The 17,236-nt window shown below is 41.2% G+C and overlaps 2 protein-coding genes and 1 non-coding gene across 7 annotated transcripts; 2 read left to right on the forward strand and 1 right to left on the reverse strand.

Annotated features, from left to right (window-relative positions):
- Positions 1-40: 40 nt before the first annotated feature.
- Positions 41-6,412, reverse strand: LOC102207111 (histone-lysine N-methyltransferase PRDM9-like). 4 transcript variants are annotated; one of them, XM_013909017.1, is made up of 7 exons: positions 6,363-6,412; positions 4,173-4,288; positions 3,999-4,082; positions 2,917-3,194; positions 2,744-2,811; positions 2,419-2,609; positions 41-2,275 (listed from the first exon to the last, which is right to left on the reverse strand). In XM_013909017.1, the coding sequence occupies exons 2-7, from the start codon at positions 4,267-4,269 to the stop codon at positions 288-290; spliced, it is 2,706 nt and encodes a 901-aa protein (XP_013764471.1). In that variant the 5' UTR covers positions 4,270-4,288; positions 6,363-6,412; the 3' UTR covers positions 41-287. The 4 variants fall into 4 exon arrangements, with proteins under 4 accessions (XP_013764471.1, XP_005725956.1, XP_005725955.1 ...); XM_005725899.1 differs by lacking the exon at positions 6,363-6,412 and adding an exon at positions 6,088-6,133; XM_005725898.2 differs by lacking the exon at positions 6,363-6,412 and adding an exon at positions 4,592-4,793.
- Positions 4,962-5,032, forward strand: trnag-ccc (transfer RNA glycine (anticodon CCC)). The gene has a single exon. It is a non-coding gene; the product is annotated as a tRNA-Gly (tRNA).
- Positions 6,182-11,960, forward strand: fbxw10 (F-box and WD repeat domain containing 10). 2 transcript variants are annotated; one of them, XM_005725896.1, is made up of 12 exons: positions 6,182-6,784; positions 7,713-7,865; positions 8,025-8,155; positions 8,297-8,404; positions 8,505-8,611; positions 8,750-8,953; positions 9,098-9,219; positions 9,969-10,123; positions 10,234-10,376; positions 10,463-10,621; positions 10,730-11,028; positions 11,110-11,960. In XM_005725896.1, the coding sequence occupies exons 1-12, from the start codon at positions 6,229-6,231 to the stop codon at positions 11,514-11,516; spliced, it is 2,544 nt and encodes an 847-aa protein (XP_005725953.1). In that variant the 5' UTR covers positions 6,182-6,228; the 3' UTR covers positions 11,517-11,960. The 2 variants fall into 2 exon arrangements, with proteins under 2 accessions (XP_005725953.1, XP_005725954.1); XM_005725897.1 differs by lacking the exon at positions 11,110-11,960 and having other exon boundaries at positions 10,463-10,466; positions 10,562-10,621; positions 10,730-10,795.
- The last annotated feature ends 5,276 nt before the right edge of the window (positions 11,961-17,236 follow it).

The following is a 17,236-nucleotide window of genomic DNA, read 5'->3' on the forward strand; positions in this document are numbered from 1 at the left end:
GCATTGTATGTTTTGTGGAATAAATGGTCAACAGTGATGGTTACGTTGGTTGTTGTTTATTTTTTAGTGCAGTTTGACACTCAAAGACAAGTATTTGTTGGTGTTTTTCCTTTTTTAACTGAAAAAAAAAAAAAATAACTAAATGCTTTACAAGAAAAATAAAAGAATGTTATGTACAGGACATTCAATAAGTCATCAAGTACACAAGCGGGAAAGTGCAATTTAGTTCACATTTAAGCTCCTGTATTTCATTTTAATTTAAAGTCTTCAAAAAAAATGCGATTAGACTAAATGTGCATCTTCTGATGGTGCCTCCTGAGATGATAGTTTCGGGAAAAGCTCTTCCCGCACTGAGTGCATTTGAACATTCTCTGTCCCAAGTGAAGCATCTGGTGAGCTTTGAGACTCTGCGGTCGGCTGAAGCTTTTGCTGCATTCGGGGCAGCTGTACGGTCTCACCCCCGTGTGCTTTCTCTCGTGTCTCTTCAGATCTCCCGACTGCCGAAAGCTCTCCCCGCAGTGGGTGCACAGGTAGGGCTTCTCTCCGGTGTGAGTCCTGAGATGTACGTTGAGCTGACCGACATACGAGAAGCTTTTGCTGCAGTGAGGGCAGCTGTACGGTTTCTCGCCCGTGTGGATGCGCTGGTGCTGTTTCAGACCGTAGTGGTTTGTGAAGCCCTTTCCGCAGTCGTTACACAAGTACAAAACCTTCACTTGCCTGAAGCATGTGTGAGATTTGAAAGCTTTGGCAGTCATACAGTTCGTGCCACAGTGAGGACACGTATATTCTTTTTCCCCCTCTTGTTCCTCCAGCTGATCCGTTAGGCTGTCCGACTCGCAGTGTGAAAGATACTCGACGGGATGGTGCCTTTTAATGTGTTTAATAAGATAGCTCTTCATGGTGAAAGAGAACTGACAGAAGGAGCATGGGAAGAGCTCAGACGTGCAGTGATACTTCATACAAGCGTTACTCTTCTGATGCTGTTTAAGGTTACTAGGTGTAGTGAAGACCTTACCGCAGCGATCGCAGCTGTAAGATTTGGCCTCTACATGTACCATCTGCTCGTGCCTTTTCAGGAAACCAGACTTATTAAAGGTTGCTCCACACTGGCCACATCTGTGCTGCCTCAAAGTGCATTTATGTGCTTTGAGGTCATCTGGGTTTCCATATGTTTGTTTACAGCGATTGCAGCTGAACCATTTGTATTTTTTTAACTTCCCATTTCGGACAGAAGCCGCCTCTGGTTCAGCGGAGCTCCTCGCAGGCTGAGCAGGACTGGTAGCTCTTCGTTTAGGCGCAATGAGCTTAGTTATGGCAGAAACTCTGAATCTAGCTCCAAATCTCTGAGGCCTCTGAGAGGGAGGATTCTGGACCGATTCAACGCTTTCACCGTCAGGCATTACATCGTCTTCGTTATTTTCAGCTGTGCTCTCATCAGAGTGATGTTCATTTATGTGCTGCTGAAGGTCGTCCACTGAGGAAAACGCCAGTGAACATTCGCCACAGCTGAAGGGCAATATGTCGGAGTCCTCTGGATCCTCGCTTGTTTTTGTTTTAGTCTGTTTCTGGTGACGCTGCAGGTGTCTGGTCAGGTCATTGTACTGACCGAAGCATTTCTGACAAACAGCGCAGACGTACGGACGTATCCTCTCATGGACAGTCACCTTATGCTTTTTGAGGGATGATTCCTTTGTGAAACTCTTACCACAATCTAAACAGTTTGACTGGAGTGTTTCTGACTCACCTGCACAAGACTCAGGAGCCTCAGTTGTATCCATAGCTTCTTGTTGGTTCTCATTTTCATTAATTTTTTCAGATACAACTGAATCTCCTGCCTTTAAAAGTTCTGACTCTAGCGTTACACTCTCTTTGTTGCTGAGGACTTGCTTCTGATTGGAAGCTTTTCCTACAGCCTGCTTCCTATGAACTAACTGATGTCTGATTAAGCCAGATGCCTGGCTAAAGCTTCGCCTGCAATATGGGCAGCAATAGGGGCGTTTGTTGGAGTGAACACAAAGCTTGTGCCTCCTAAGATGAGGTATTTGCTTGAATGTCTTTCCGCAATCGTCACATGTTTTAGATTCAAGAGGATCAACAGACAGTACCACCAGTGATCCTGCAGCACTGGAGGCATTATTTTCTCCATCAGCTACTTCAGCACTTTCAGGCTGCGTGTGAAAGTATTCTGTGTGTCGCTGGAGGAAGGCTTTGGTGGTGAAAGACAACTGACAGTGGGCGCACAGGAAGATCTGAGTTGTACCGGATACAGTACTCTCTGTAGGAGAAAAAGGCGAAAACATCAACAAAAAAACAAACAAACTATAAATCAGGAAATCTTATGTCAGGAAAATTTTACATGACTATGGCTCTTACAACGATCACTTTTATGGACTATTGAGACTAGCAAAGTCAGGGTACCTGTTGCATTCAACTTCAAATACCACATCTGGGCCCAAGGATCACTAAAGTGGGCATGAAGTTTGCTGCTGGGCCACACCAAGAGCTCATCTCCAGTATTTATGGTGCGACAGCAGTGAAAGAGGATGCTACCTTTGTACTGGACTGCCAACAGATTTGCCTCATCTCTATGACGGGCATGGTTGACATACCTGTGTCAGGAGGGAGGGGAAAAAAAGCATTTTCTAATAATGTACAAGCTGTACAAACTGTGATTTATTTTATAGAATATAATTAAAAATTAATTTTGTAATTCAACAGGAAACAACAGAAAAGAATTCAATACCTCATCCAGTTTGAGTATGATTCTTTGGCAGCATCAATGTAGTCATAGTCATCTTTATCTTTGTAAATCTGCAGTAAATTGGAATATTGTCACAAAATACACACAAAGAACAAAATATGCATCAAGAGGTTTAAACTTGTTGTATTGTTTGGGTTTAATACATCCCAGCTCACCTCCCATGAGAAGTCACTTGCCATGGCAATCTCCCTTGTTGTCACTTCCCCCTCAAATGGTCCAAAATGCATTCCAGGAGACACTGCAGGCCCATAATTTAGGACCCCAATCCCTGCACTGGGAATACTAGATCTGCCTATCATCAGGCCAAAAGGCAGAGTCAGGAGGGCCCTCTGCATGACGCCCATGTTTGTTGGAAAATCGAGAATAAAAGATGGGCCATTAATGTTGTCAGGATCACTCTGGTCCTGGAAGAGAGTCAGACACTCCTCGCAATCTATAAAAATGTAAAAACAAGGGGAAAAAAAACGGAAAAAAGCTCATCTGGGGTAATTTTTATTGGACATACCACAGTGACAAATTATCAGTCAAATATTGTCATTATTATTATTAAATATTAGTAAATCTTTGAATGAATGTGTATACACTGCAAATATTTGTGTAGGTTAGGTCCTCATGAGGAAGACCACTGCTAAGTCATCCATCTAACACATTCTACAGTTCAGCTCTAGTTTACAAATGACAAAAATGTGTGGCTCAGAAAGACATGTACTGATCTACAGGTGTGTCCCTATTAAAATCTAAAGAAGATATAACCAGACAGAGAGGTAGGGTTAATGGGATAGAAAACCGAAATGTGTAAGTTTAAAGACTACTGAATAAGACCATAGCAAAACACTTTGACTTTCATTTAAGCGTATTATATTTACTTAGCAATGGTCCTGGAGTTGTGGTCAGAAGTTTTGACACACTTATCACGGGCCTGAATGTCAAGTTAATTTTTGACTTTTAACATTTCTTTGAATTATTCGATTTCCAGGGTGAAATGATTGTACAGCATACATCTTTAAAAAACAAGAATTGGGCGCACAAGTTTATTTTGGATTTTCTCTAATCCACAAAGGGTTAAAAGTATACATACAGGTTCAAATAAATCCCTACCCCCATTTGGTTAAATGCCCTGTAACATGCTCGGCCAGTCTCTTTTGGTAGCGATGGACAGGCTTGTGACATATTTCTGGCTGGATATTAGTTGTACCTAAACTGCAATAGCAAAAGAGTAAACATGGGGTTTGCTTACAAAAGCCATCGTCACCATCTGGGTTTTCTCCCTGCCCCACAGCGTCCAGTAACTTCTGTATTGGCGTGTCTGCTGGCTCTAAAACTGGCATCACAAGAGGAACAAAGAAACTATTTTAAAGGCTATATTACAGCACTGAATGTCAACGTTATTTGTAATGTCATTATAGTGTACCTGCAGGGGGGTTGTTTTCAATGGGAATGCACTCCTCAGTTACAACCACCTCCTCGGTTGTCTCAACCCACTCCACGCTGCTGCTTCTGTCCGTCATGAGTAAAAACTGTGGATAGCTGGTGGGAATGATCAGTCTTTACGGCAGTTGCTTACACAGGATGCATGCACACTGTCAAAAACATAGTAACATGAAGCTACAGCTAGCATTAGCTAACATTATCTCAGCACGTTAAACCTCTTTAGCCTTTAACATTACAGCTATAATACTAACACAGACAAAAAAAGGACCAGTGGCAAAGGTACTATCAAATCAGTCTCCGATAGCTAATAACGAAAATGTGGCTATCACAGCACAAAACATGGCAAATGGCATTAATGCATGTGTAGTTAATAATATATAAAGAATAGAACTTTTGTACCAAGCTGACGTTCAACGGCTATATTTCTGGAGTTGTTTCGTAACTACCGTCCAAAACACGAAAGATTAAGCTGTTAGCGCATGACGCTTCACTAGAAACCACAAACTAAAGTATCCGAACCCTAAGATACGGTCCCCCGGAAGAAAATAGAGCACACTTTCAGAATAAGAGTAAACGTTTCCTTCTTTTTAAATAAAAGTGGCAACGTTTTTCAAATATGTGCTGTTCTTCTATTATCGCTTCCTTTTATCGTTTTAACATATCAGTAATATATAAGGCGAGCATCCATAAACAAAAGTACACATAATGATCCAAAACTCGACCAAGCTTCACGCCGATAAATTGCTTTCTATCAGCCCCGATAACAACGGCGCCGCTGGTGTAGTGGTATCATGCAAGATTCCCATTCTTGCGACCCGGGTTCGATTCCCGGGCGGCGCACGAGTATTTTTGTTTTCCTCTGAAAGAGACTGCAAAGCTCACCTTAAGATTAACCATTTCATGCCCTTAACATTTGACATTAACATTTGATCCTGAGCCATATTATGGAAGCTTGAATGATAGAGGCAGCTAGGTGATCTCAGGTGACCGAACCTGGTGCGAAAGGGCATGAGTGTGTATATAGTGTGTGTATACTGTAGACTATATTAAGAGTGAAAATACATTTTTTTTTAAATTTTAGGTTCCCTCCTCCTTTTCTGTGGTATACCCCTCTGGGTTCTCTACATTTTTTTACACTCTATTTTTTTTGCGGAAAAAAACCTTTATTAATCTTTGAAGATGTATTTGACACTCTGAAAAAACATTATCACAAGAGTTCAATACACTTGGACACTTTTTTGATTATGCTTATTTATTTCTGAATGTTTTTGTTTGGAAACAAACAAACAAACAAACAAAACAAATAGAGGCAGGCAGCCTTTCACACGCAAATTAAAACCACCTTAACTTAATCACCTTATCCTAATCGCATGTATGTCTTTGGATGGTGAGAAACTCCACACAAAACCACCCAGCCACCGTCACTGTACCACCCTTGATTTAATTTGAGCTAATTTTCTTTATAAAGACACTTCATTTTATTATTAAACTAAAATATTTGCATTTTACAGAGTTTTATTTCATTTCTTATTTTTTTTACTTTGATTTCACATTATGTTTTCCTGTTGTTTTTTATATTCAAATTTAATTGAGCTTCTTTTCATGTTTAATCAAGCCATTTCCTTTGTCATATTACAATTCATTTTACTGAACAGTTATAATTTGTTTAACCAATTTTTGTTTTGAATGCTGTAAAACGGTAATTTGCCAACGTCTGGGATAAGAAAAGTACATTTTATCCTATTATTTTACCTTATGTTTCTGAAAGGAAAACAACCAACACAGCAGGAACAGCAATAATAATAATAATAAGAATAATAATCCAACACCTCTGTAAATTAGTCCAGGACACACTAAGCATTTAAATCTTAAAGGCTCTTGGATTTAGTGCCCACCTTATGTACCTAATAAACTGTCTCGCCTACAATCCCGCGCGAGCATCCATTCAGCTGCCGACGCGCTGAACTTGTTGCATGGCAACCAGTTGAATTGTCACTGCATGTTTGTGTTCGTTGTGATGTTAAAGACGAAAAAAAATGTTGCCTGGCGCGGACGTGGTGAATGTAAAGGAAACTACTGAAAGCGTCGACATGAAGTCTGTTAATGCCTCGAAGTCTTTCAGCACCAAAAAAGCGGAGGGATGCGTCAGTATGTGCGGTATATGTCCGACCTGCGTCTTTGCCTCCAATCCTCCGGGTTCCAGTCGGTGTCTGTGGAAGGTGTCGGATGAGTTCAAGAGGAGGTTCGCGCTGACGCTCCTTTTACGCTGCAGGAGCGTCCAAGTCCTCGAGAACATCCAAGGTGTGCTGCGTGGCGCGACGTCGTGGACGCTGCACACCTACGCTAGGTCAAGAAGCCCCATCACACCTCAGGAACACCCCTTACGCTTTTCCCACCAAGGTCATGATGGAAAACCCCTGGGAGTGAACGTGAAGGAAATCTGGAAGTGGTTCAGCAGCAGTCCGGACTGGGTCAAGTCAAGCTACGTTTGCCGTATTTTTTCACTGTGTGACTCCGAACTTTTACGGATGGTCGCCAACTTAACCAACGTGCTCCTGATCAGACAGAAAAGTGGATTCCTGGAGTTTAATGGTAAGATCTCAGGAGTGGGAAAGGACTTGGTTTCCACTGCACTGCAATTCCCGCTACGGACCACTAGAGGCCACCAACGACACATATACAGTTATAGAATATACACACACAATTATAGTAAAAGCAAATTCTTGTTCTATAAGCTTTGCGTTACAAGGGTTGTCTTCTCCCATAATGACTCCAGTGTTAGTCTCCATTTAATATAGTTATCGTTTAGCTCAGGGTTACCTTACTTAACAGAAGTCTAATCACATCACTGCCATTTGGAGCCATTTAATAAACATTCCTCTACAAATATGCCATCTGGGTCAATTGGTGGGTTGGTCCAGCTAAGGTGAAGCACTGTGGAAACAAAAGAAGGCTGAGAGGGTATGTACATGTAGAGAGGAGGGTTTTATTGGACAAAGATGTTGAATATGGAGCTGCTAGGCAGAGGAAAAGAGGAAGACCACAGAGGAGATTCATATTTGTAGTGAAGGAGGACACGGAGAGAGAGAGTTGAGATGATTTGCAGAAAAAGAAGATGATTTGATAATGCTTGAGGAAATTAAACCCATTTGCAATTTTGAGTTGAACTGTTACTAGTATCGTATTACAATAGGCACCCGCCCCCTCTGAGCCATCTTCTTGTATCATATACTGATTTTATTTAATTCTGTTTTTATTGATGATTTAGATTTAGTTATTACATTTTATATGGATTTCAAATTATTGATATATTTACTTTATTAAACTGTAATTTCTATAGTATTAGATTTTACCTATTTATTTATTTTATTGTATTCAGATTAGCCCAATCCTGAAAAACTGTGTTTTATTTTATTGTGATATAACTAATTATTTTATTATGTTATATTTAATTTTGGGACACACCAACAAATTAATTTCCTAGTTTTTGGGATCTATAAGGTATGTCTTATCTTTTCAGTAAGTAACCACAATAACAATCATGACAATCAGGAGGAGTCTGAGGACCCTGCTCTAATGGTAGTGCCGGGATCCTCCAAGTCTGTGTCTGGGGTCAGCCGACACAGAGACTTCATAAGCTGCCTACCTGTTGATCTGTCCAAGAGGATATTAGGCAAGTCTTTGCATACTACTGTACTACTGCAGCCTGAATTTGTGAAGTGTGCCGATATGTCCTTAAAGTAAAAATTTCAATGTCACTTATGTCTGCATTTACTAAATATACAGTAAATGTTAAATTGAAAAGGTGCAATGCCGTATGTGTGTTTTGTAGGAATGTTAGGTGAGCATACTTTGATTCATTGCACGGCAGTTTGTCAATACTGGGAGCTACTTGCGAAGGAAACCATGGAGGAAATGAAATTCAGAAGAAACTTTCAGGGCCAAATTATTCCCATGATAGAGGTTGAGATTTTTTTTTTCACATTAAATTATATAAATATTTATAGTGGTTTTAATGAATGAAAATACTTAAAAAAATCAGACTTCTTTAGAATAATTTTAAAAAAATCTGATCAGTGCTAATCTTTTTTTTTTCTGTTACAGGGGTGCAGCAGTGTTAATTTTGTGAGTCCTACTTATGCAAACATTGTTGAAATCCCTGTACCAGTAAAGGATGACAAGGAAGAAGATATTTATTCTACTGTCCACAAGGTTTCACAGAGTCGTACCATCTACACAGTAAACATCAGCTTTTGGAATCAGCCGGAATATTCAACACAGTGATTGTGTGTTTATTTGATTGGTTCTGCAGCTCAAGCCATTTAACTCCGCTTATGCAAACATCAGAACCACAGCAGTGCAAATGGAAGAGCGAAATGTTTACTGCGGTGCATATTTTACCAAAGTGCTGCTGGACAAGTGAGTGTTGATTTCCCTGTATTTTATTTTATTATATTTTTCATAGTGCCCAAATAAACTCTGAAAACAGGAATGAGAAAACGTTTCTACTGGTACAGCTGATGTGATTCAGAGGTGTGCGCTTATGTGTTTTTGCAGCGAAGATCCTTATCGGGTGTTGGACTATAGAGGAGGACTGCTGCTGGCCACCGGCTCAAAGGACCGTTTGGTGCGTCTGTTTTATGTGTCATCAGAAACAGAAGACGTGTCGGTGCTGAAAGGACACGTTGGAAGCATTCGGGCAGTGCTGCTCTGTGAGGACAGAGATCTGCTGATAACCGCGAGCTTTGACACAAGTATCAGGTGAAAAATCATCTAATTTATGAGTAGAATTCTGTGAGTAGGTAATAATTGATTATGCAGAAGATGCTGACGACAATGCATTTGCATGAATGAATCTGATTTAATTGATTGTGTTTTGAAGTTTTCCTGTCATCACACTTTCAGGTGTTGGAATTTGAAGACAGACCGGTGTGACATGGCGCTGTACGGTCACACTGGCACCGTCAACTGTCTGGATGCTGATGCTGATAAACTTGTCTCAGGAGCTAAAGACTGTGCAGTTAAAGGTAAGCGGCCACTGATCGGTATACACCATCTTTACATGAGCTCACATTTACATGAGTAAATATAACCACACGTTGTCTTTAATAGAAAAAACAAAAAACACACTTATCACATATTTTCATTTTCCTGTTGAGAAATTGTCTTTTCTAAGAAGCAATTCATATGTCTTATCTTAATCAGTGAGTTTCTTTTAGGTATTTTGGATAAACCCAAATGCAAACCAACCATTTAAGACATACCTGCACTCATATTTGTGGAGAAAAGATTATATGTCATCTAAAATACTGTCAGTGTTTCTTTTAATTATACCCATCTTCAACTGGACAATAATGCAGCATCTAAGCTGCTAGCCAGCGCTGGCATGTCACTCTCATTCTCGCTCTCCTTTACGAGTTTCCAGTGAATTTCAGTCCATTTTAAATTTTTATTTATAACATATCAAAGCTTCCACGGCTGGGCTGCTGTGTACATAGCAGAGCTACTGAGACCTTAAAACAGCAGTGGATCAGCTGATCAGGGTCTGTGAGCTGCGGTTTCTTTTAAAGAACTGCTGAAAACAGTTTTTATAGGTTAGCTTTTCCTGAATCTTTCTCCCATTATTTTTATCGTTTACATCTGTCCTGTGAATGGAAATGTGTGTATTGAAATCAGTGTAATGTATGTATATTGTCATGTTTTTACCCTCAGAAAAAAAACTTCCTGTTAACATTTTCATATGTAAGCAAGCTGAAATGAACCATTGCTTTGCCAGTGTGGTGTCTGCAGACCGGGAAGCCTTTTAATGGTTTTAATTTCAAGCACCCCAGTCCTGTCCTATGTGTAAAGGTCAGCAAAACTACTATCTACAGCAGCTGTAAACAGGGCCTTGTTAAAATATGGGACATGGAAAATGCAGCACTCCTCCGGGTGAGAAACATTTGTGGAAAATCAAATACAGAACACTTTGTGTTGCCTGAAGCTGATGAAACATTTCCGTTTTTCCATATGTTGTTCATGAATGTCCCATCTTCCACAAGACAATTGATGCCCACAGGAGTGCAGTGAAGTGCCTGTTCCTTGACGACTTGCACCTTCTATCTGGAGACTGCACTGGCAATGTCATGGTGTGGAGCATCAACCATAATGTTGAGGAGTGTCTTATAACATTCAGCCACCAAAAGTAAGCATGTAACCTCTGAAGCTGCCATGTAGAACAATTTAAATGGGATCTTACTAGGAATACAGGATCTTCTGATTGTTCTGCAGGGAGGTAAAATCTCTTACGCTGCTCTACCTTCGTGTTATTACTGGCTGTGTGGACGGAAAGATTCGCATATTTAATTTCCTCACTGGTGATTGTTTAAGAGAGATCACAGCAGAGACCGGAACAGGTCGTCTCCTGTCCCTGCACTTCCTTGACCAAAGGTGAGTCGGATGACTCGCATGAGCTTGATTATTTTTTTCTTATTACACAATTTTTCTTAGTGCGATCTCTAGCTTGATTTTATACTTTGTCTCACTAATGTTCCTTAGTATATTAGTGAACACAATATACAGCGTGAAGCTCTTCCAGTTTGCCAAAGTGTTCTGGGATTATGCCAGTTCCTCACGGGGAGACCACTGTGATGTGATGCCACAGGATAGTTTGGTTTCTGAGAAATCTGCAGCTTCTCTCAGAAAGTTTCCTCTTTCCGCTCCTGCGGGAGATCACGTGGCACAGTTGCCTTCAACCACCCAAAAGATTCACAGCCATGACTGTATGAAGCCAGAGAGAGGTGAGCGGCTTCACCGGACCCACATCCCGTCCTCCCCCATTAAATGCCAAATACAACGTAAGCATGCTCAAGGTGGAAGAAAAAATATACTTTAAAATTAGTTGATTTGTGTTGTAAGTGGATTTTTTTTCTTCACAGCCAGAGTGTGCAGTGAGATTGCTAAACAGTCAGTGAAGCTTAGCGAGAAGGCTGCAACTGAACGGATAAAGAAGAGAGGCCTTCATCATCCTCTGACACGGGACTGCATCCACCTCCGGGTTAACACTATCCTGAGGTCTCAGTGCACGGAAGAAGTCAGCATCAACATGGAGAGCAAGGCTAGACTGAGAGATTTGTGGGGTCCTCACACAGCTAAGGCTTCTCTGCACTCATCTCCAAAACAGAGCATGCACATGTGCTCACTGCAGGAAACGCATGATGGTCATCCCAGCAGGGCCAAGACCTGTGTCCCAGTTGTGAAACGAACTATCACTGAACATATGACAAACAAACCACAAGGCAGACAGGTTTCCACTGCCCCTAGGGACACAAAAAGAACCCTATAGTCTTTACACACTCAGGCCAATCAAAAGGTGGCCATAGACTTATCAATACATCTTCATAAGATTACAAATAAATCCAAAATGTTACATAAAAACTAGTCCCAGTTTATCCAGGATTAACTCTTTAAGTGGAAAGGATTCGGACTGCTCAGTGACACTGGTGGAAGCAAAGAGGGAGGTCACACAAAGCACTGACCAAAAACTGTCCAAGAGGCATACATTACAAAATGTGCATCAATAAATGTTGAGCACTGCACAATGCATGCTTTGCAGATTTGTTTATCCAATGAACCTTACCTTGAAATATGTTGTTTCGTTAAAATTCCACTAGAGGTCAGTATTGTATCATGTGATAGGTGGTTGAACAGTGACAAAGGCGTATGGTTCTGCAGTATGCTTTGAGTTTTTTGTAACAATTACATTTATCATCACTTTAACTTTCTTAAATAATTACATTTTGTTTCCTTTAGAAAATTTTCAGTTTTTGCATACTTTTTATGAAGGTTGAGTTAATGAGAAGAGGGATTATTTCTAAGTTTAATTTGGTTTTGTACTTAGACTGTGTCAAAAATGTAGACGTTTTAATAGTAGTTTAGTTTTTACAAGGAATAGAAACCAGTGAAACTATGAAATTCTCAGATTCCAGCAGCTTATTATACTTTCACCTGTCACTCACATCACCACTGGCCATTTTAGTTTATCTGTCTCAAAAAGAATAAATAAATACAATTAAGCAACATATCTTTGTAGTCTTTTGAAGCACTACAGAAGCTACAGAGGTAAACCAGCTGAGTGAGCTGGGTTTGTCCTATCCAGAGAGACCTTTCACCCTGCCACCTGCCCTCTAGGCCATGGTGCCTCGAGGGCATCATTGGAAGTCACGAGGGCTGAAGATCAGGGAGAGAAGGTCCTCTGGTTTAAGAGCAGCGGCACAACAGCTGGGCACCTTTGAATAACAAAGGGGTTATGAGGAGAACGGTCTTAGTAACACTTTGGGGAATCTCTTCTTTCATGAGCGCACTGCAGATAATTTGATTTGGTCTGCAGAGAACTGGGGAGAATGGCGCTCCCTTCGTTTTTCCTGCTGCGCTTAACCGAACCCCCACAAGCTGAGTTTAGGTTCATCAGGCAGCACAACCCCCCTTTTGTTTCATCAGGTACGGAGCCTCTCGTTGAGGAGTGTCAGAGCTGTAGGGGTGGATAACAAGCATAAAATCAAAACAAAGTTAGAAAAGAGAAAAGTCTTCATGTAGGAATGCTCCCAGACCTTTGAGCTAGCCCTAGAGTTTGCTTGGGGAGAGGAGGGCACAGGTTTATTTATGCACGAGGAGAAGAGGGAAAGAAATGACATGTAAGACGCTCAAAGTTAAAAGAAAAAAAAAAAGGTTGGAAGGGTTGGAAGTGGGGGAGAAGGCAACAAAAGGCAATTCAGTGTGCCCCAGCTGACATCAGTCTACATGGATCTGCATCTCCAAAGGTGCATATTTGCATCATAGTTCATTTGTCAAATAAATTTTTCAAATGTTGTCATGCTGTGTCAGCGGCAGGTTTGAGCTTCCAACTTCATCTTGAATAGTACCATCTTTGCAGGCCAAGTCAGTCATGGTACAGAATGTGATTAAGAAAATAACAATCTGCTTTACTTTTGTATTTGCATGTAACTCAGACGGGTGGCTGCCTTGCCCCGGAGCCAGTCAGATATCGCTGCATTACTAAGTCTAGCAATATGGGCATCAGATGCAAAAGCTCAATGAATATGCAAATCACGTCATTCTCATGGGGAACTGAGTCATGATAAAAATGGTTTCCAAGTGACATACAACCATGTACTGCTGAATCTAAAGAAAAAAAAAGGAAGAAAAGAAAAGTTGTTGGAGAATGAAATTTGGGGTTAAACAAGGATCTTTATGAATAAGTTCAAGTTCCAACAGAGTAGTGACATCAACACATGGGAGCGATGACAAGTGCCTTGATCTCAGGACAGCTTTAAATGCCAGGCCACACGGCCAGCACTCTTTCCAACCGTCCCCTGTTAGCATCCAACGAAGCCAGGCTGGAAACAAGATCCATATGCCTTTCTGACCTCATTTGCAGATAGAGATCATAAGCGAAAGGGAATACAGCCACAGTGAAGGGAGGCAATTAACAGGAACACCATTACTGAGATATGGGACTGATTAACAGCCGCATCCAGCCAAGCCAAATAGATAAGAGGGAATCTGATTGCTCATTGACTGCTTCTCTGCGGTGCCTCCTCAGTGAGCAGGTTCTTGTTTTCTGGATGTTGGAACATGCGGATATCAAGGCCCCCTTGATTGAGCCAAAAGAGAGTAGGGTGAAACCGCCGTGACCGCACATCAGGAAGATGATCAAAGAGGCTACTGCTGGCTTCTGGCTTCTCATATACAAGGCTAAACCCCAACAGATGATTGTGCAAAGTTGTTACTCACAGAGGGCTCAGTGCTAACACATGTCGTAGTGCAGTGATATGAGCGACACCTCATGTACCGGTCACTCCATTTAAACGGTCATTATACAGCTGGACTGTAAAAGACGCAGATACTTTTTTCCCCACTCCTCGCTCTAAATTTTTTGTGTGTCTAATTAAGTTGAAACGTTTTTGTTTCCCATTTATGAATTGACTGATTGTCCTCCGAGACCATCTGCTGTTATAACGTGACATCTGGAATGTATTGTGATAATTGCAAAGAGATTATTTTACCTCTGCAAGTTCTACTTTATACTAAAGACAAATGCAAAACAAACAGAAACAGCTTTAATTAAACACACTACTGCTTTAACAGCAGAGGCTATAGCATGTATTACGTTTACTAGTATTTTAAGGTACCACTGATTTATGGCGCTCGTCCTCTGGGAGGCCAACTGTCTCCATTTATAGAAATCTTCAAGCCTGTGTGTGTCAGCCAGTCAATTTGTGTGTTTTTAACTGACTCTCAGTCTCTGGTAAGGTGGTTTGTGTTAACTTAAGGAACTGATGAGAGACATCTTTAAATTACTGCAAGCTTCATGTGTATATTAGTGTAAATAGCCTCTGCAACCACTGAATAGGATTCCCAGCCCACTTCTATGTGGGCTTACATTGCATGTCAGCGCGATTGCGTTTCAGTACACGGTTATTAAACCAAAGTGAAAGGTGTCTTGAATTGACCTGCGATCTCAATGGCCCTCAGTCTTCACAGAGCTGTTCCAGACACTTGTAGGCGACAGTGTTAAGTGTCATAATTTCACTATTTTCTCAGACATAAATGCAGAGACGTAAAAGTCAAAGGTCAACTGCATAAAACTTCTCTATTTAGAGGTCAGTAGACGCAATATTGTCTGGGGAGAGGGGGTGGAGTGGCACCTTGGAACAAGAAATCAATTCACAGAGGAAGAGTTTAGGAAAAATGGCATCTGGGTCTACTTCCTGCCACAAGACGAATAGAAAATTAATTGTAACACAGACTACAAAGGTCTTCATGCACCACAGAAGAAGAATAATACACTTAAGTGAGCCCAGAGCTGCAGTGGAGGATTAGAGGTCTTGTGCTGGATGCAGTTCTGCTTCAGTGAGTACGTGAGTGGTGGCTGGTTGCAATACCAACTGTTTCTATTTACAGCTCTAATTTTTTAAACCAGCGGTCCCCAACCTTTTTTGCGCCACGGACCAGTTTATGCCCGACAATATTTTCACAGACCGGCCTTTAAGGTGTCTCGGATAAATACAACAAAATAAAACTAGTACCGAAAAAAGAAGATTTATTCATAACACACGTGAAAAGACCCAGGAAAACCGAGTTAACGATAAAAATGACAACAAAATAACGCTGAAAACCGATAAAATCCCAGAAAACCATACATTTTCACACCTGAGCCTCAACTCTCGCGGCCCGGTACCAAACGACACACGGACCGGTACCAGTCCGAGGCCCGGGGGTTGGGGACCGCTGTTTTAAACCACACTGACAGCGGCAGAAAGTTTGGGATGGCTAATGGACATCTATATCAGTGCTTCATCTTCATAGTTCAACTTCAAAGCCTGACAAACAATTAGCCACTTGGTCATGTCAAGTACAGATGTTTTCTCTCCGACAGAGACAGGGCTCTCACTGTTACGGTACCTGATAAGAAAAGGCCCCCAGCAGTGTAGTGAGAGCACATTTTTAGGGGAGCCTTTATTGGTGGATTTTGATTCTGAAATGGAAAATCTGATGGATGGGGCTCTTCTATAGGAGGTTATTTCACAGCAACACGTTTCTAATTCACGTTAGCAGCAAGATAAATTGCCACAATACTGAAGCAGTTCAGGAAACCTGTAAAATAATCCCTGATGATTGGTCCTGCAGTTAAATACACTTCCTATAACCCAGCAAAAAACAGTCACAACAAATACCATTTTCCAGACACGATAACTCGACTGTTGTTTGTACAGTAAATACTCTCTGGGCTTCTCACTCTCTCCTCGTTTGACCCTGGCCTAGGAAGAGCCATTTTTGGAGCTGAGGAGAAGCAACGGGTGTTCTAGTTTAGACACTTCACAGCTCAGCGGGTGCCTTAGCATGTTGATACAAGTGTTGGAAAATGACACGCAGGGCAGTTGATTCATGCATTTGTGTTTTTTACTAAGTTGTCATGCGTGGGATTATTTTTTAAAAGACCTGGGGATAAAACTGACCCATATTAGCAGCAGATGTTTTGGGTCATCGAGTGTGTATTATGTGTTTTTCCCAGAGGTTCGTGGTGAGAGGCGTACCATGGCCACCAGAGGGGTAGTGGTTTGATAAAAGAAGAGCTTTTGCAACTTGATGGCAGGTGAGCTTTTGACTTGAAAGGAGCGAGTTAAACTCTTAGACCAGTCAGGATAATCTTGAGGGGTAGAGGTGAAAGACTAAAAAGGCTGTTTTATCAACAACTGTCACCCTGCATGCTAACACTGGTGTTTGAAACACACTGCAGACCCCAAGTCAAAACATCAAGCATAATTTTGTTTGAGAAAATGAGTGTAGGTTTGACTTATGTTTGCTGGCAGAGTCATTGCACCCATAAGACAAACACCAAGCCTTTGTGTAGATGGCACTGTGCCAGAAATAGACATATTGGGATTTTTTCCTTATCACTTCTTGCTAAAAGATAATGAGAAGGTTAATCCTAGTTCCATGTCCATGTAATGAAAAACCGCTTGAAAAAACTGCTGCTTATTTGCTTTGCTTGAAAATGCTTACTTGCAATACTGTATAAATACATGCATGAGAGTTCTTCCTAAGAATTTTTTTCATTAAATCCGCAAGTATTCTTTTGCCATTTGGATGCATCACGTTTTTCCTTTCTCTTTACCCGGTGCAATATGTATTTTTGCCTCGACTTTTCTCTCAGATGACTAATGATGATTTCCAAAAGTATTCACTCACCCATCCAGATAATTCAGTTCAGGTATTCCAATCGCCTCCATGGCCTCAGGTGTATAAAATGAACTAGGTATGCAGACTTCTACAAACACTTGTGAAAGACTGGGTTGTGGTGGCAGCAGATGGTGAAGTGCATAGTGTGTAGAGGCCGCCTACTTTTTGATGAGTAAGTAGATACAGAACTTCAGGCTTCATGTGGCTTTCAGATTAGCTCATGAACAGAGTATAAAGAGCTTCATGGAATGGGTTTCCATGGCTGAGCAGCTGTATCCAAGCCTTATATCACCAAGTGCAATGTGTGTTGGATCCAGTGGTGTA

This window comes from Pundamilia nyererei, unplaced genomic scaffold (assembly GCF_000239375.1).
Source record: "Pundamilia nyererei isolate P.nyererei 1_Seehausen unplaced genomic scaffold, PunNye1.0 scaffold00017, whole genome shotgun sequence".
Classification (NCBI taxonomy): Eukaryota; Metazoa; Chordata; class Actinopteri; order Cichliformes; family Cichlidae; genus Pundamilia; species Pundamilia nyererei.